Source organism: Callospermophilus lateralis, chromosome 13 (genome assembly GCF_048772815.1).
Source record: "Callospermophilus lateralis isolate mCalLat2 chromosome 13, mCalLat2.hap1, whole genome shotgun sequence".
Lineage (NCBI taxonomy): Eukaryota > Metazoa > Chordata > Mammalia > Rodentia > Sciuridae > Callospermophilus > Callospermophilus lateralis.
The window spans coordinates 13,609,048-13,628,826 of record NC_135317.1 but is presented as its reverse complement, the minus strand read 5'-3'; the positions used below and the strand labels follow the sequence as shown (position 1 = coordinate 13,628,826).

The window sequence follows — 19,779 nt, the reverse complement described above, 5'->3', positions numbered from 1 at the left end:
CAGACACTGTTGTGCCAGGTGGTCAGCCGAGTCTCACGACTGAGCCACCAGCTGTATGCACAGTGCATGTAGACTGTACTCAGTCCTGTGCTGTCCCCTGAGAGTGTCACGGGGCTGTTGTACTGAGGACTTACGTTCAGTTTATTGTGGAAGAAAGAAGCTGGCTTAGGGACATCAGCAAGGCTGTGTTCAGGTAGGGTTTTGAAACAAGCCATCCATTCTGTGTCCCCTCCCAGCTCTGCGACTGGCTGCGTGAGAATGAGCGGTACTTCAGGCAGCCCTCTGCCAGCGGCTCCCAGGGCCTACAGGAGGCATCCTTGACCACATATGTGAAGAACCTCATCCAGGAGTATGTGAGGTCCCCTGCCTGGGAAGGTGAGTCTGAGGGCTGTGTATGGACCGAGCCAGATGCATTCCAAGAGCGCTTCACTGGCCTCTCAGATTCTGAAGCAAATGTGTGATGATTTGCTGAACTTGAATTTCAGTCAGATCATGTGAGTCGCAGAAGTTCTGCCCCCCATTTGCACTTCAGCTGTTCTGAGACTTGTGATGTCACACTATTTCAGATTTCCAGAAGCTGCTGAGTCACCACAGTAGGAATTGGACACAAGGACACTTTAGTTTTCATTAATAATTTCTATTTCTCACATATGGTAATTTTTTCCCCATATTTTTTGTGACTGTGTTGTAGCTGAACATAGCTGTGGGATCTGTCATCACACAGTGTGACAACGTGATGTGGATAGTTCCCTCCCCAGTGTTCCTTCCCTTCCTCCCTCCCTCCTCCCTTCTCCTACACTGGTCTCCCTTCCATTTTGATGACCCTTCCCCCCTTTTCCTTTTCCTCTCTGGTTTCTGCACCTGAGAGAAAACATGTGACCCTTGATGGTTGGAGTTGACTCATTTCACTTAGCATGGTGGTCTCAAGTCTGTGCATTTTCCTGCAGGTGACATGATTTCATTCTTCTTTATGGCTGAATAAAACTCTGGTATGTTTACCATATGTTTTTCATCCATTGCAGGATCCCTAGGCTGGTTCTGCAGTTTGACTACTAAGTGGATTAATTTATTCTACAGCACTGATCCTGGGAGCTAGATGTATAGATGTGCTTTGGAATTTGTGTAATGGAAAATACGTGGATACAGATTGATGTTTCTTGTTTTCAGAGTTTCCCTTTCGCATGCACTGATTACAAGAAACAGTTTTGGAGAAAACTTTTTTTGAAAGGATGGTGTTGTTAGTTTTTTCTTTTTATCACATACTTAGTGAAGACCAGGATTTGGTCTGTGTGTTTGTGTGCTGGGGATCAAGCCCAGGCTTCGCAGGTGCCCGGCAGGCCCTCTGCCACAGAGCTGCATCCCCAGCCACTGAAGAGCAGTTTTATAAAGACCCCTTCTTTGGAGATAGTATAAGAGAAGGAGTCTTGGCAGACTCATTAATTAGAATTTTTTTTATATTTCTAATGCTTCCCCTTCATTAATGTCATTAGTGATAATTTGGTAAAATTGCATCTTTGAATTTAACTGTGTCTTAAATTTCCTTTGTCTCAAACCAACTCATTCATTTGCTGATTTCTCTAATCTGATCATGGAATAGGTCTTAAATGATCAGATAATTATCCTTTCAGCATGCATGATTTTATCTTTCTTGGAACTTTTCTCTCTGTTGTGCTTTTCCTTGAGAAAAGAGGTGGGTGGAGGCCTGCAGCCTGGCCTTCAGGTCTCTGCTCTGCCTCCCCTCTGCCTCCCCTCTGCCTCCTCTGGCTTCTCCTGTCCTCTTTCACAGTGTCTCTGGGGAAATCTTTTCAAATGCTAATTTCTATCTTAAGCATTTTCCCTCATTCTTGTGTGGGTTGTCTTCAGAGGCTTCCTGGAAGACAGACTGCTCTGCTGGGCTCCTGGGTGTCCTGATCCCACCTGTTCCTGTGGGGCCAAGGGGGTGTGCTGGGTGTGCTGTTTCCTGGAACGGGCAGGCCCTGCCCTTGCAGAGCCCTGGCTGCTCTCCTTGTCTGGAGGTCTTGTTTCCCACCGAGCTGGTCCTTCTCAGCCATCTAGTCAGCTCCTCTTCAGGGAGCCTGCTCCTGCTGCCTTCCAGGGCAGTGCTCTGCTGCGGCACCTGCTCCTCTTCTCGGGGCTCTGGTTCTGGGTCCTTCCTAGTGTATCATTGCTGCTTTCCTCTCGTGCTGCCTGTAGGTTCCCAGGTATGGGGACCATGGTGTGGTCAGTGTGTGGCATGCAGCACACGTGCAGCTTGGTTTTGTTTTCACGAGCACGTGATACTGACCCTTGGGGGCCATGGCTGTTGCTCTACTATAAACATGAGAAGGCACTGTCACTTAGCTGTTTTGCCTCTGAAGCGGCATCTCTGAAGGATTTTGTTAATGTCTTGCAAACCTTGACTTCTGTCCCTCAGCAGGAGAAGGCAGCCTCGTGCCTGATGGGCTGGAGGCCCGGCTGACGGCTACAATGGTCTTGCTGGCGGTGGATGTGGAAGCAAAGAAGGCCCAAAACAGGTAATGGACCTGGTGACAAGAACACCCATCAGATGTCTGACGCGTGTTCAGGCTCTTCAGTGCCTCCTGTAGAGCTGATCCCAGAGTGTCCCAGGACTGGGCCACAATATTGGTAACACACCGAAGTGTTTAAAATTAACAGCCAGTACATAGGAAAGGGGACTTACTGGTGCTTTTAGGTTTCTAAGTTAAACACTAAATTAAATTTAACATTTTAATGTTTAATTAGAGAAGGTAAAAACCCCTGGTTTTCTACCAGCATTAGAGGATTGGGCTGTGGGAGACCAGCGTAAGATTGGGGGGAGGCATTACTGGATCTGACTCCTTTGTAAAATACATAATTTTTAAAAAACGATAATAAGGATAAAGCCACGTCAATTTTTTTTGTACTTTTTAAACAAATCTGCTCTTCTTGACTAGTTTGTGTCTTGTTTCTCTGTGTCATGGAAGCAGGCCCTCAGGATGACTTATGCCTAAGTTGGTACAGGTTCTCCAGGGCCTGGGGGTGGTAGCCGTGGACCTGCCCTGTGCTTTCTGCTCTAGAGAATCACTATACTTGAGAAAGTAGAGACTGAGAGATTACTGTGGGTACTGGGTGCTTGGTCATCCGTGGGGTGACGTTGTGTGTGACTCGGCCAACCAACCCCCAGAGTACAGATGGGAAATAACCCCTGTGCTTTGGAGGTGGTTGACTTGGGCATGTTTTTTCACGTGTAGTGGAAAGCAGAGGACACGGAATGTGTTGAGGCTGTTCTTGGATCCCCTGCTGGGAGCCCTGGTGAAGTTCAGTACGAACGCCTACATGCCGGTGCCGAAGACCGACCGGTGTCTGCAGCTGCTGCTGACGTTGTTGCACACATGCATGTTGAGGGGCTCTGGCGCCCAGGAGGGTGAGGACTGTGTCCTGCTCAGTGGGCGCTGCATTCAGGAGAAGGAGAGCATCTCCTGGGGGGTGTGGGCATCAGGGAGCTGGGGCTCCAGTGAGTGACAGGTACTGGTCGCGCTGCGTGTTTAAGTGTTTCATTTGCTTTTTTAAAAAACGTATGCTTTTGCTCATTAATTTCCAGACCACTGAAAATGGTCACTCTGTCACATCTGGTTAGCAGGGTTCGTTTCCAGTTAGTTGCCAGATGGGTCCGTTTCCAAGCCAGATGTTGTGGGAAGCAGGAGGCTGAGGCGTGAGTGAGGGGGTGATCCTGTGCTTGCTTTGCTTCCAATGGTGTAGGAAACACATGGTGTGGGTGAAGGCACCGAGCACACTGCTCTGCTCCAGCTAAGATGTACGGGCGGCAGCGGAGACCACGTGGCCTTCAGAGATGAGAGTTTTGATGTGTGAACCTCAGCTTTCAACCTTTTCTGACCAATTGCATTTGTAATTTTAGAAACTTGCTATTTAAAAATTCATTGGTATTAAGCTAGTGATATTGATATGATTAGATTTGAATGCATGTTTATGAAATATTGAGTCTAGTATCAAAATTTTGATATCCTCTCTAATAGGAGCAAAACCAGCTGCTGTGAACAGTCACTTGTCAGATTTTTGGCTCCTTCAGAGAATCGGTTTGGATCCTTTCAACATGTCCTGACAGTGACTCTCCTTGGGTTTTCAGTGCTGGGTGGGGTCATGTGCCTTTGAAAAGTCCTGGCAATGCTCGATACAAGTGAGCGTGTGGGGTCATGTGTCCTGGACGCACAGTGACGGCCCAGCCTGGGCCCCGGGCCCTCCCTGGGCGAGCTGGCCTGCTGCTCCTCAGGCCCCCTCCACGACCCTGCTTTGGCTTTTCCTTTTCACCTGAATGCAGTTTGGAAAAGGTTTTTGGCTTTTCCTTTTTACCTGCATGCAGTTTGGAAAAGGTTTTTCCCACATATGCTTGGTGTTCTTTAATGACATTGATGTTCTTTTAAAACCACTTTATCGAGGTGTGATTGAGATGTTAAAAAGCTGTACAATTCCATGGGCTTGGGGTGTGTCGCACCCAGGGAGCCACCCCACTTAGGCCACGGAAGTACCCAGCACCCCCAGGTTTCCTCTGCCCTGCCATTGTCTGTGACAGGAGCACTGTGCAGCGCTGACATTGCACAAGGCAGGTGTGAGACACAGCCAGGGGACTCCGGAGCCATTTCAGGCTCAGAACTGTGGCTTGAAGCCAGAGCCCAGGCTGGGTGTCTTGTTTCATGGCTGTCTCTGCTCTGCGGGCTTCTCGCTCTCTTCTCCCTCATCACTTTGCACTGAGCATGTCGGTGCTCTGGTGTCGTGGGGACTCATCACTGAGGCCCAAGGAAGGAACCTTTTCCCGCTGTTCTTGCTGCACCTTCGCAGTTTGGGGTCTCCTGTCTGAGCCTGCGGGCGTCTTGGTTGGTTTCTTCAGGGTGAGGAGGGGGCATTCTCATGAGTTTCCTTCTCCGGCAGGAGGCGCTCAGGCTTTATCACATTTGGGAAGTTTTGTGTGTGTTTTTTTTAAGTCAAATACTTTTTTAGCACCACACCTCACCAGTGTGGAAGACAGAACTCTCCCAGCGGGCCTCGTGGCAGTGTCCTTAGAGACTGGCCCCCTGGGCATGCCTGGGTTTGACTCTGCGGCTTCCTTTTCGCCATCTGAGGCTTTATAGAAACGGTGTCTTTGTTTTTTTTTTTTTTTTTTTTTTAAGTTCACAAAAATGTAATATTATTTTATTTTATTTATTTTTTTTTTTTAGATTTCTTTTTTATTTTATTTTTTTTTATTATTCAAAACATTACAAAGATTTCAGAATCACATCTGTTACACATCCACATTTTTACATAATACCATAATAGTAACTGTTGTATTCTGCTACCTTTCCTATCCTCTACTATCCCCCCTCCCCTCCCCTCCCATCTTCTCTCTCTACCCCATCTACTGTAATTCATTTCTCTCCTTGTTTTTTTCCCATTCCCCTCACAAACTCTTATATGTAATTTTGTATAACAATGAGGGTCTCCTTCCATTTCCAAGCAATTTCCCTTTTCTCTCCCTTTCCCTCCCACTTCATGACTCTGCTTAATGTTAATCTTTTCCTCCTGCTCTTCCTCCCTGCTCTGTTCTTGGTTGCTCTCATTATATCAAAGAAGACATTTGGCATTTGTTTTTTAGGGATTGGCTAGCTTCACTTAGCATAATCTGCTCTAGTGCCATCCATTTCCCTGCAAATTCCATGATTTTGTCATTTCTTAGTGCTGCGTAGTACTCCATTGTGTATAAATGCCACATTTTTTTTATCCATTCATCTGTTGAGGGGCATCGGGGTTGGTTCCACAGTCTAGCTATTGTGAATTGTGCTGCTATGAACATCGATGTGGCAGTATCCCTGTAGTACGCTCTTTTGAGGTCTTCAGGGAATAGTCCGAGAAGGGCAATAGCTGGGTCAAATGGTGGTTCCATTCCCAGCTTTCCCAGGAATCTCCATACTGCTTTCCATATTGGCCTCACCATTTTGCAGTCCCACCAGCAATGTATAAGAGTACCCTTTTCCCCACATCCTCGCCAGCACTTGTTATTGTTCGACTTCATAATGGCTGCCAATCTTACTGGAGTGAGATGGTATCTTAGGGTGGTTTTGATTTGCATTTCTCTGACTGCTAGAGATGGTGAGCATTTTTTCATGTACTTGTTGATTGATTGTATGTCCTCCTCTGAGAAGTGTCTGTTCAGGTCTTTGGCCCATTTGTTGATTGGGTTATTTGTTTTCTTATTGTTTAATTTTTTGAGTTCTTTGTATACTCTGGATATTAGGGCTCTATCTGAAGTGTGAGGAGTAAAAATTTGTTCCCAGGATGTAGGCTCCCTATTTACCTCTCTTATTGTTTCTTTTGCTGAGAAAAAACTTTTTAGTTTAAGTAAGTCCCATTTGTTGATTCTTGTTTTTAACTCTTGTGCTATGGGTGTCCTATTAAGGAATTTGGAGCCCGACCCCACAATATGTAGATCGGAGCCAACCTTTTCATCTATCAGACGCATAGTCTCTGATTTGATATCAAGGTCCTTGATCCATTTTGAGTTAACTTTTGTGCATGGCGAGAGGAGGGGATTCAGTTTCATTTTATTGCATATGGATTTCCAGTTTTCCCAGCACCATTTGTTGAAGATGCTATCCTTCCTCCATTGCATGCTTTTAGCCCCTTTATCGAATATAAGATAGTTGTAATTTTGTGGATTGGTTTCTGTGTCCTCTATTCTATACCATTGGTCCACCCGCCTGTTTTGGTACCAGTACCATGCTGTTTTTGTTACTATTGCTTTGTAGTACAGTTTGAAATCTGGTATCGCTACACCTCCTGATTCACACTTCCTGCTTAGAATTGCTTTTGCTATTCTGGGTCTTTTATTTTTCCATATGAATTTCATGATTGCTTTATCTATTTCTACAAGAAATGCCGTTGGGATTTTGATTGGCATTGCATTGAACCTATAGAGAACTTTTGGTAATATTGCCATTTTGATGATGTTAGTTCTGCCTATCCATGAACAGGGTATATTTTTCCATCTTCTGAGATCTTCTTCTATTTCTCTCTTTAGGGTTCTGTAGTTTTCATTGTATAAATCTTTCACCTCTCTTGTTAGGTTGATTCCCAAGTATTTTATTTTTTTTGAGGATATTGTGAATGGGGTAGATGTCCTCATTTCCAGTTCAGAAGATTTGTCGCTGATATACAGGAATGCCTTTGATTTATGCGTGTTGATTTTATATCCAGCCACTTTGCTGAATTCATTTATTAGCTCTAGTAGTTTCTTTGTAGACCCTTTTGTGTCTTCTAGGTATAGGATCATATCATCCGCAAACAGTGATAATTTAAGTTCTTCTTTTCCTATTTTTATGCCTTTAATTTCTTTCGTCTGTCTAATTGCTCTGGCCAGTGTTTCGAGAACTATATTGAATAGAAGTGGTGAGAGAGGGCATCCCTGTCTTGTTCCAGATTTTAGAGGGAATGCCTTCAGTTTTTTTCCATTTAGAATGATGCTAGCCTGAGGCTTAGCATATATAGCTTTTATAATTTTGAGGTAAGTTCCTGTTATCCCTAGTTTTTCTAATGTTTTGAACATAAAGGGATGCTGTACTTTGTCGAATGCTTTTTCTGCGTCCACCGAGATGATCATATGGTTCTTATCTTTAAGTCTATTGATGTGGTGAATAACGTTTATTGATTTCCGTATATTGAACCAGCCTTGCATCCCAGGGATGAATCCTACTTGATCATGGTGCACAATCTTTTTGATATGTTTTTGTATACGATTTGCCAGAATTTTATTGAGGATTTTTGCATCTAAATTCATTAGGGATATTGGTCTGTAGTTTTCTTTCTTTGAGGTGTCCTTCTCTGGTTTGGGAATCAGGGTGATATTGGCCTCATAGAATGAATTTGGGAGTTCTCCCTCTTTTTCTATCTCCTGAAATAGATTATGGAGTATTGGTATTAGTTCCTCTTTAAATGTTTTGTAAAACTCTGCTGTATATCCATCCGGTCCTGGGCTTTTCTTGGTTGGTAGTCTTTTGATGGCTTCTTCTATTTCCTCCCTTGATATTGATCTGTTTAGGTTGTTTATATCTTCCTGATTCAATCTGGGTAGTTCATATGTCTCAAGGAATTTATCTATGCCTTCACTATCTTCTATTTTATTAGAGTATAGGGTTTCAAAATAATTTCTAATTATCATCTGTATTTCTGAATTGTCTGTTGTGATGTTGCCTTTTTCATCCCGTAAGCTAGTAATTTGGGTTCTCTCTCTTCTTCTCTTTGTTAGTGTGGCTAGTGGTCTATCAATCTTATTTATTTTTTCAAAGAACCAACTTTTAGTTTTGTCAATTTTTTCGATTGTTTCTTTTGTTTCGATTTCATTGATTTCTGCTCTAATTTTAATTATTTCTTGCCTTCTACTGTATTTGCTGCTGATTTGTTCTTCTTTTTCTAAGGCTTTGAGGTGTAGTATGAGGTCATTTATTTGTTGGCTTTTCCTTCTTTTAAGGAATGAACTCCATGAAATGAATTTTCCTCTTAGTACTGCTTTCATAGTGTCCCAAAGATTTCGATATGTTGTTTCTGAGTTTTCGTTTACCTCTAAGAATTTTTAAATTTCCTCTTTGATGTCTTCTGTAACCCTTTGTTCATTCAGTAGCATATTGTTTAATCTCCATGTGATGTAGGGTTTTTCCTTTCTCATTTTATTATTGATTTCCAATTTCATTCCATTATGATCAGATAAAATGCATGGTAGTATCTCAACTCCTTTGTAATTGCTAAGCTTTGCCCTGTGACATAATATATGGTCTATTTTTGAGAAGGATCCATGTGCTGCTGAGAAGAAAGTGTATCCGCTTGATGTTGGGTGGTATATTCTGTATATATCAATTAAGTCTAAGTTATTTATTGTATTATTGAGCTCTATGGTTTCTTTATTCAATTTTTGTTTGGAAGATCTGTCCATTGGTGAGAGAGGTGTATTAAAATCTCCCATGATTATTGTGTTGTGGTCTATTAGACTCTTGAACTTGAGAAGAGTTTGTTTGATGAACATAGCTGCACCATTATTTGGGGCATATATATTAATGATCGTCAAGTCTTGTTGGTGTATGGTTCCCTTGAGCAGTATGTATTGTCCTTGTTTATCCCTTTTGATTAACTTTGGCTTGAAGTCTATTTTATTTGATACAAGTATGGACACCCCTGCTTGCTTCCGGGGTCCGTATGAGTGATATGATTTTTCCCAACCTTTCACCTTCAGTCTGTGTATGTCTTTTCCTATCAGATGAGTCTCCTGTAGGCAGCATATTGTTGGATCTTTTTTTTTAATCCATTCTACTAGCCTATGTCTTTTGATTGGTGCATTTAAGCCATTAACATTTAGGGTTACTATTGAGATATGGTTTGTATTTCCAGCCATATTTGGTTATGTATGATACTTAACATGATTAGTTTTTCCTCTATGCTTAGTTTTTCCTTTATTGTACTACCTCCCGTTGTTGGTTTTCATTGTTATTTTTCATTTCCTCTTCCTGTAATGTTTTGCCAAGGATGTTTTGAAGAGCTGGTTTTCTAGCTGCAAATTCTTTTAACTTTTGCTTATCGTGGAAGATTTTTATTTCATCTTCAATCCTGAAGCTTAATTTCGCTGGATACATGATTCTTGGTTGGAACCCTTTTTCTTTCAGCGTTTGAAATATGTTGTTCCAGGATCTTCTAGCTTTCAGAGTCTGTGTTGAAAGATCAGCAGTTATCCTGATTGGTTTACCTTTAAATGTAATCTGCTTCCTCTCTCTTGTGGCTTTTAAGATTCTCTCCTTATTCTGTATGTTGGGCATCTTCATTATTATATGTCTTGGTGTGGATCTCTTATGATTTTGTATATTCGGTGTCCTGTAGGCTTCTAGTATTTGGATTTCTTTTTCATTCTTTAAGTCTGGGAAGTTTTCTAGTATTATTTCATTGAATAAATTACTCATTCCCTTGGTTTGGACCTCTGTACCCTCTTGTATCCCAATAACTCTTAGGTTTGGTTTCTTGATGTTATCCCATAATTCTTGGATGTTCTGCTCATGATTTCTTAACATTCTCGCTGAGCTGTCTATGTTCTTTTCAAGTTGAAAAACTTTGTCTTCGTTGTCTGAAGTTCTATCTTCCAAGTGTTCTACTCTGCTGGTAATACTCTCATTTGAGTTTTTAATTTGGTTTATTGTTTCCTGCATTTCCAGGATTTCTGTTTGTTTGTTTTTTATATCCTCTATCTCCCTATAGAGTTGATCTTTTGCTTCTTGGATTTGTTTATGTAATTCATTGTCCAAGTGATTTTTCATTGTCTGAATTTGATGAATAATGTCTTCCTTGAGACTCCAGATCATCTGAAGCATGTATATCCTGAACTCTTTGTCTGACATTCCATCAGCTGCAGATATTACCTCATCTAATGTTGAATTGACCTGTATTGTTTGTGGTCCTTTCTTTCCTTGTCTTTTCATACTGCTCATGATTCTTTCTAGCTTTGTGAAACTGTTGAGCTAATGTTTTTCCCCTTATATATTTGTATTGTTCTTGAATAGCTCCAATATCCCTCTTTTTCGGAGAAAGACAATGTTAACAGATCCCAATATCAACAGTACATTATCTAAGGACAAGTTTTCATTATTAATACATTTATAGTTAGATTCTAAGACTATAGATATTGGATTTAATTATTACTTAAGAATGTTTTCCTTAGTTTCATAAAAGGTGTACCATATCTGGTGGCATATAGAAAACTTAATTTCAGACGAAGGATGTTATACTTAAAGAGAAAGGAGTGAGGGAATGAGGTTAAACTAACTTAGCACCTTTGGAGAACTCTAACCACTTGACTGGTAATTTATGGAAGAATGTATAGACTCAACCTCCTATTTAGATAGTTACCCTATGTATAGATAGCAAAAGTTAGGAGATTGAAAGTGGTATAGAGAGAATATGAATAAAAAAAAGAAAAGAAAAGAAATAACAAGGAAGAAAAGAGAAATAAGAGAAGGGAAAGGGAAGTAAGATAGAAATACAGAAAAAAAATGGGGGGGAGGTGGGGTATATGCAATTCCTCTATATTATATTACTTTGGTAATTCAGTTGTTCATGCTCAGTTCTTGGTTTCACATATGCTGAAGTTGTGGAAGAGAGAGAAGAAAAGAGAAAGAGAGGAAAAAAAAAAAAAGTCTCTCAGAACACTGTTTTCCTTGCTTCCAGTAGGTGGCGTTGTCTATTCCTAGTTTGAGCCTCTGTATTCAGGGTGGTGGGTATAGCCAGTGTGAAGGGAAATGAGCTTCCACCTGTATCTTCCCTACTCTAGTCTCTGAGGTAGAAACCAGGTGCCTCTACAGTTGTTGTTTTGTGTTGATAGCTACAATCCCCAAAAGCTTGTGAGAAATATTTTGAGTTATCGCAGCTAAGGGTGGGGGAGTTGGAAACCGGGTACCTGGATCAGCCGCAACTGTGCTGGTAGCCACACCCACTTTGATGGGTTTTAAGGGTTGATGGGCTTCCTGGAGACTAGCGCTCTGGGCGGGACCGGACTTCCTCCTCCGGTCTGGCTGAGCGGCTGGCGCCTTCCTGCTCCGATCTGGCTGGCGGCTGGCGCCTTCCTGCTCTGGTCTGGCTGGGCGGCTGTCGCGGCTTCCTGCTCCGGTCGAAACGGTGTCTTTGGATTTGAATTCACGTGGTAGATTTTCTTCTGACTTCTTTTCTATTTAGATCATTGTATTTTTTTTTCATGTTTTTATTGAATTTTTAAAATAAATTACAACAGAAGCATTACAATTCTTATTCCATGTATAGAACACAATTTTTCATATCTCTGATTGTGTATAAAGTATGGTGATACAAATTTGTGTCTTCATACATGTACTATTTTTTTTCATTTCACATGAAAATTTATTTCATTGGTTTCATGTCACAGTCCCACAACTGTTTAAAGAGTCATAATTTTTCACAAACACAGCAGTGACTCAACAGACATGTGCTGCCACGCTGTAATCCAAAGATCTGATATTAACTACTGAGGCCATTAATGCTTTTAAAAGGAGCTTTTGCTAACTTAACAATCAAATACCCATAACTACTTGTCAATTTTAGTACAGTTCCTGTCACCCTGAATAAACCATTTTTTTTTTTATATTGTGAATGACGAACTTGCCAATAGAACTTTCAATACTAAAACTGCCATGTAGAACAAAACATCTCAGAATCAGTTAACAGGTGTAGCTGCAAGGTAGAGATTCAGAAATCTGATTAAATGCAATGAAAACATCTTTGTCAATATGTCAAATCTGGTGACTTCATTTGAATCAATTCCTTTACTTCTATACCTCATCAACATGCCAAAAAAAAAAAGTTTTCAAATCTTATTCATAAAACTGCTCCTTTACCATTTTTGTTGATCTATAATTTTTTTCCTTTTTTTTTATTGGTTGTTCAAAACATTACAAAGCTCTTATTATATCATATTTCATACATTAGATTCAAGTGGGTTATGAACTCCCATTTTTACCCCAAAAACAGATTGCAGAATCACATCGGTTACACATCCACATTTTTACATAATGCCATATTAGTAACTGTTGTATTCTGCTACCTTTCCTATCCTCTACTATCCCCCCTCCCCTCCTCTCCCATCTTCTCTCTCTACTCCATCTAATGTAATTCATTTCTCGCCTTTTTTTCCCCATTCCCCTCACAACCTCTTGTATGTAATTTTGTATAACAATGAGGGTCTCCTTCCATTTCCATGCAATTTCCCTTTTCTCTCCCTTTCCCTCCCACCTCATGTCTCTGTTTAATGTTAATCTTTTCCTCCTGCTCTTCCTCGCTGCTCTCTTCTTAGTTGCTCTCCTTATATCAAAGAAGACATTCGGCATTTGTTTTTTAGGGATTGGCTAGCTTCACTTAGCATAATCTGCTCTAATGCCATCCATTTCCCTGCAAATTCCATGATTTTGTCATTTTTTAGTGCAGAGTAATACTCCATTGTGTGTAAATGCCACATTTTTTTTATCCATTCATCTATTGAAGGGCATCTGGGTTGGTTCCACAGTCTAGCTATTGTGAATTGTGCTGCTATGAACATCGATGTGGCAGTATCCCTGTAGTACGCTCTTTTAAGGTATTCAGGGAATAGTCCGAGAAGGGCAATAGCTGGGTCAAATGGTGGGTTCCATTCCCAGCTTTCCCAGGAATCTCCATACTACTTTCCAAATTGTCTGCACCAATTTGCAGTCCCACCAGCAATGTACGAGAGTACCCTTTTCCCCACATCCTCGCCAGCACTTGTTGTTTGATTTCATAATGGCTGCCAATCTTACTGGAGTGAGATGATATCCTAGGGTGGTTTTGATTTGCATCTCTCTGACTGCTAGAGATGGTGAGCATTTTTTCATGTACTTGTTGATTGATTGTATGTCCTCCTCTGAGAAGTGTCTGTTCAGGTCCTTGGCCTATTTGTTGATTGGGTTATTTGTTATCTTATTGTTTAATTTTTTGAGTTCTTTGTATACTCTGGATATTAGGGCTCTATCTGAAGTGTGAGGAGTAAAAATTTGTTCCCAGGATGTAGGCTCCCTATTTACCTCTCTTATTGTTTCTTTTGCTGAGAAAAAACTTTTTAGTTTAAGTAAGTCCCATTTGTTGATTCTTGTTATTAACTCTTGTGCTATGGGTGTCCTATTAAGGAATTTGGAGCCCGACCCCACAATAAGTAGATCGGAGCCAACTTTTTCTTCTATCAGACGCAGAGTCTCTGATTTGATATCAAGGTCCTTGATCCATTTTGAGTTAACTTTTGTGCATCGCGAGAGAAGGGGATTCAGTTTCATTTTGTTGCATATGGATTTCCAGTTTTCCCAGCACCATTTGTTGAAGATACTATCCTTCCTCCATTGCATGCTTTTAGTCCCTTTATCAAATATAAGATAGTTGTAACTTTGTGGATTAGTCTCTGTGTCCTCTATTCTGTACCATTGGTCCACCCGCAATTTGAACAGTCCAGTATCAATGGATGAAATAGAAGAAGCAATCAAAAGACTACCAATCAAGAAAAGCCCAGGACCGGATGGGTATACAGCGGAGTTTTACAAAACCTTTAAAGAAGAATTAATACCAATACTTTTCAAGTTATTTCAGGAAATAGAAAAAGAGGGAGCTCTTCCAAATTCATTCTATGAGGCCGACATCACCCTGATTCCGAAATCAGACAAAGACACCTCAAAGAAAGAAAACTACAGACCAACATCTCTAATGATCCTAGATGCAAAAATCCTCAATAAAATTTTGGCGAATAGGATACAAAAACACATCAAAAAAATTGTGCACCATGATCAAGTAGGATTCATCCCTGGGATGCAAGGCTGGTTCAATATACGGAAATCAATAAATGTTATTCACCACATCAATAGACTCAAAGATAAGAACCATATGATCATCTCAATAGACGCAGAAAAAGCATTCAACAAAGTACAGCATTCCTTTATGTTCAAAACATTAGAAAAACTAGGGATAACAGGAACTTACCTCAACATTGTAAAAACTATCTATGCTAAGCCTCAGGCTAGCATCATTCTGAATGGAGAAAAATTGAAGGCATTCCCTCTAAAATCTGGAACAAGACAGGGATGCCCTCTATCACCACTTCTATTCAATATAGTTCTCGAAACACTGGCCAGAGCAATTAGACGAAAGAAATTAAAGGCATAAAAATAGGAAAAGAAGAACTTAAATTATCACTATTTGCAGATGACATGATTCTATACCTAGAAGACCCAAAAGGGTCTACAAAGAAACTACTAGAACTAATAAATGAATTCAGCAAAGTGGCAGGATATAAAATTAACATGCATAAATCAAAGGCATTTCTGTGTATCAGCGACAAAACTTCTGAAACGGAAATGAGGAAAAATACCCCATTCACAATATCCTCAAAAAAAAAAAAAAAACTTGGGAATCAACCTAACAAAAGAGGTGAAAGATTTATAAGTGAAAACTACAGAACCCTAAAGAGAGAAATAGAAGAAGATCTTAGAAGATGGAAAAATATACCCTGTTCATGGATAAGCAGAACTAACATCATCAAAATGGCGATATTACCAAAAGTTCTCTATAGGTTTAATGCAATGCCAATCAAAATCCCAATGGCATTTCTTGTAGAAATAGATAAAGCAATCATGAAATTCATATGGAAAAATAAAAGACCCAGAATAGCAAAAGCAACTCTAAGCAGGAAGTGTGAATCAGGCAGCATAGCGATACCAGATTTCAAACTATACTACAGAGCAATAGATCATTGTATTTGAAGCGGATTTCTTACAGACGGCATGTGGTAAGGGCCTGATTTTTTTTATCTATCCTGATAGTCTCTCTTTTAATTGATGTAGATCATTTGCATTTCTTTATATTTTTCATTTTTTTTTTTCTCCTTCATTCCCAGATTGGCCCCTGGCTCCTGGGCCCATGTGGTACTCTCACCTCAGCCTCCTGAGGAACGGGGATTCTGGGCTCATGCCACTGGGCAGGGCTGCCCATTTGCTTTTGATCTAATCATTTTGTGTCAAGATTTAGGTCCATCACTTTATTTTTTGTATTCTGTTTATTTCCCTTCTGTTTTTAAATTTTTTTTCTTTCCTTTCTTATAGCTTCTTTTGGTCAATTTGAATATTACGATGTTTTGTATTCCATTTCAGTTTGTCCTACTATTGTGTTTGTGCTAAATGTTCAGCTATTTTAGTGCTTGCTGTAGAATTACAATGTACATACTTTCTGTAGTCTACTTAGAATTAATATTTAATCACTTGAAGTGAATATAGGAATTTCCCACCTTATTTAGGTTCCTTCCCACTCCCATCCCCTTTACAGTTGCCTCCTATTTACGTTTGTGCAGAGCTGTTTCAGACGATGTTATCTTTGCTTTCAGCCATCAGCCATTTTAAAGAACTCGAGAAAAGAAGCTGCCGTTCACTGGTGCTTGCAGGTTTCCTTTGCTCTCCTTCCATTCTTGAAGTTCAGGTGTCCCTATGGCATTGAAGCCCTTTTGTTTGAAAAGCTTCCTGTAGCATTTCTTTTGGAACACTTTGTTGGCAATGAATAATACTAGTTTTCCTTCATCTGAGGATCTCTCTGTTTCACCTCCTAAAGGATACTTTTGCTGGGTATAACTTTGAAGGTTTGACACATCTTACCTTTCAGCAGATTGAATTGTCAAGCTGCTGGCCTCTGGTGGTTCAGAATCTCCTCTCCTATGTTATTTCTTTCTGCTTCCAGCATTACTGCTTCATCCCCAGTTTTTAGCCCAGGTGTCTGGGCAGGAGTCATTTAAGGAGAGGCGGTTATCCTTTTGAAATTCCTGACCTCCTTCAGTCTGTAGATTTATTTCCTTTATCACATTTGGGAAGTTTTGTTTGTTTGTTTGTTTTTAAGTCAAATACTTTTTCAGCACCACACTATTCCTCTTGTCCTTCTGGGTCCCTGATGGCATGAGTGATAGATCTTTGATATTACCCCATGGGCATCTGAGAGTCTATCTTTTTTTGTTTTTAGATATTTTTCTGTCTGTTTCTCAGATTGTATATTTTTAGTGACTTATTTTTAAGTTCATTGACTCCTGTCTCTTCTTTTGTTTCAGTTATTACACTTCCTAGTCTTCAAGATTTCTGTATCTCTTTGATTTATCTGCTGAGACTTTCTGTTTCACTTGTTTTAATAGTGTTCTGTTTGCTTGAAGAAGCATTTTTATAAGAGCTGCTTTAATAGTTTCGTATGGTCTGTAGATTGTCCTTCCTGTGAGCCGAGACTCTGTGGTTTCCTGGGAAAGTTCTCCATTTTACCCTTGCTGTTTTGACTGTCATGGTCTGGGACCATGGGTCGCATTTGAGTCCTGCTGCAAATGCTGCTTTTGCTCAGCAGCCATTTGATCCAGGAAGATCCTGGCCTCGTGTTGTTACCCAGCTCTTGTGGGTGCTGATTCTACCCCTCAAAGTGCTCTCTGGAGCTGCCCCTCACCTGTCTCATCCTGTGGCCCTGCTGGGGCAGGGCTGAGAGGTGTCCGTTGGTCGGTGCTAGAGTCTGTGGTGTGCGGTGCAGCGCCTGCTGCTGGTGAGCAGGAGCACAGAGCTTAGTGGCCACTTCCCGGGCTCCTCCTCTCTGCAGCCTCCTGAGCACTGGCTCTCCACTTCCTGGGTCTCTCTGTTCATCCTCTGACTAGCTCACTGCGCCCCTTGCTGCGCTGCTTTCCTGCTGCTCCTGGGTCTGTTGCAATCATAGATGAGCAGAAGGAGGTTTCAGGGGGCTCCCTGACCATTAGGGTCTCTTCTTTCTGGATTGTGTGCTGCCCTGAGGATGTGTGAGCATTTTCCCTAGGCCCACAGTTGCATTCAGTGTTTGGGGGCGTGTCTCTAACCATTCTGCTGAGGGCTGTCCCTCTTTGGTGATGGTTTGGGTATAGATGTCCCTGGGGCAGGAGTGACCACAGGAAAGCACTGTCAGTTAAGGTTACCCCAGGTCGTACTGATGTTCTGTTCCAGCACGCTTGCTTCTGTCATTGTAGCCAGATGCTTTTCCCTACAGATGAGGTGTCCATACTTCTGCAGAGCCTCCTCATGTCTGCTTCAGAGAGTGTGTCCGAGTTCATTCTCAGGAGACTCACCATGGACGAGCTCCGCACCGTGAGTAACCTGCCTGTACTTCCTTTCATGTTCCCATTGGCAGTCATTGTACTAACCCAAGGAGAAAAATTGCCTTCACGTGATAGTTTCTGAAGAAGCAGCAGAAACGGACTTTGGAACTTCCTTGTCCCCCTTCCATTGGTGTCATGGTCTGTGACCTGGCCACTTATGTAGCTCCTCTGAGCCTCAGTTTCCTCACCTGACAAATGGAGACAGTACACCTGTCTACTTCCCAGGGCTTCAGGGAAGTCCTGTAGTGGTTGAGGTACTCCATATTCAGTGCACATCTGGTTTGGCAGGTTTTGTTGGGACCAGGGCGTTGGTTATTTTTTTAGCTCTGTTGGTTGTTCTGAGCCACAGGGAGGCTTAGGAACGGTGGGTTTGGACTCACGCTGCTCTGTGATCGCTGTGTCTTTGCTCTCCCTGTATTCCACAGAGTGGGTTCTTTCCAGGACATCTAAAAATAGTAGAGTTTTTCCCATTTAGGAATAGTCTGAAAAATAACAGATTTTATAGAAATGTCCATTCATTTTTGTTGTTGTTTGACACCTGTTGGGACAAATGTTGAAGTAAATTAAAGCTTAGGTTACCAAGAAAGTGAGAAAATGTACTTACTTAAAGGACTTTTATTTCAGAGTCCATTTAATCACTTTCCAGTGTGAACAAGTGTGAAAAAGTAGACAAACAGGTTTGGTAGGTAGGCCCAAGGGTTTGTGGCACAGAGCTGGGGGTGGTGTTTACCCACAGCTGTAATTCACGCCCATGTCTGCATTTCCAAAGGGCGTTTAATGAGGCAGCAATAGTATTATAAGTTTTGCACTAATATGATTTTACTATCCTCAGTATTATTATTACTATTTTAGGGTTTTTAATTTTTTTTTTGGACAAGAGCCTTTTATTTTTATTATAAATATTTATTTTTTTAGTTTTAGGTGGACACAATATCTTTGTTTTATATTTATGTGGTGCTGAGGATCAAACCCAGTGCTTCATGCATGCTAGGTGAGCCCTCTCCCTCTGAGACACAACCCCAGCCCCATATTTTTACCTTTTTATTATTGGAAATTTTCAAACATACACAGAAGACCTGTCATGCACCCTTTACACAACCTAAATGTTTTTGTTTGGATTGCAAGCTAAAAATAACTTGAGAAAGGGAAGGCTTAATGTTTTTTTTTTTTTTTTACTCACAAAGATTTTTAAAAAGTCAACTCTCTTTATGATAGTGCTGAAGTCTTTTGAGAATTTACTCTTTAATAAACCAGGTGTTACCTTACCAGTGAAGTGGGAGCTCAGAGCTCAGTGGATGCCCTGCTGTCTCCCGTCCCCATCCCCATGGCTCGGCCCTGCACTGCCTGGTGTCACAACAGTTCTTGGGTGTCTCATGACCGAATGAGGTCGCGAGGTGGCCTCCTAATAGGGCTACTATGGAAGGGTGACCATCTGCGATGGTACACGTAGCCCTGCGTGGAGGAGGACAGGGCTGGCAGACGGGGCAGCTGTGCAACTACCTGCTGGATATGCCTGCCTATGCCCGGACCCAGGCTGCTCCTGACCTCCCTCGCCCACAGCACTGGGCAGCCCCCAGTCACTCCTGTGCTATTGGCAGGGTGTTGTGCTGGTGGTCTTTTCTGGATTTTCAGCCCCCCTCCCTGCCCCTTGCTGCCCAGGCCCTCTCAGTCCCATACCTTACACCCCCGTGAGCTGTGTGTGGACCTCACCCTATTCTGATCTGGCTTTTATCTCAGTAGGACAGACATGATGAGATTGTCTGTGACTGCCCTGTCCTAACCCTAGCCAATAGGTCCCTGTCTGTTGACGTGATCCTTGGCATGTGGGCTGTTTCTGGCCACCTCTAGACCGCTGCCCATCCTTAGTGACGGTGAATCCTGCTCCTGATTCCCCTGAGCCCCTGGTTCCCTTTCTTGGTGGAATGTCCATCCTCTGCTGTGTGGACTTTGGAGCTGGTGCTCTCCAGAGCTGGGCACTGCCCCTCTTCTTGTCCCAAGCTGCAGCTGTACAGGAGGCCCTGTCTCCAGCCTGCACTGCCCTCTGCCCCCCACATTGGGCAGCTCAAGTAGAGGTTCTCCGGTGT

At 41.8% G+C, this 19,779-nt stretch overlaps 1 protein-coding gene across 1 annotated transcript in view; it reads left to right on the top strand.

Moving 5' to 3' along the window:
- The window catches only part of Tarbp1 (tRNA guanosine 2 -O-methyltransferase TARBP1), a 59,121-nt gene that overhangs the window by 19,354 nt on the left and 19,988 nt on the right, over nt 1–19,779 (top strand). The window contains exons 10-13 of the mRNA XM_076831995.1: nt 237–375; nt 2,414–2,513; nt 3,231–3,403; nt 17,587–17,684. Coding sequence (XP_076688110.1) covers nt 237–375; nt 2,414–2,513; nt 3,231–3,403; nt 17,587–17,684 — 510 coding nt within the window. The remainder of the gene's footprint in view (nt 1–236; nt 376–2,413; nt 2,514–3,230; nt 3,404–17,586; nt 17,685–19,779) is intronic.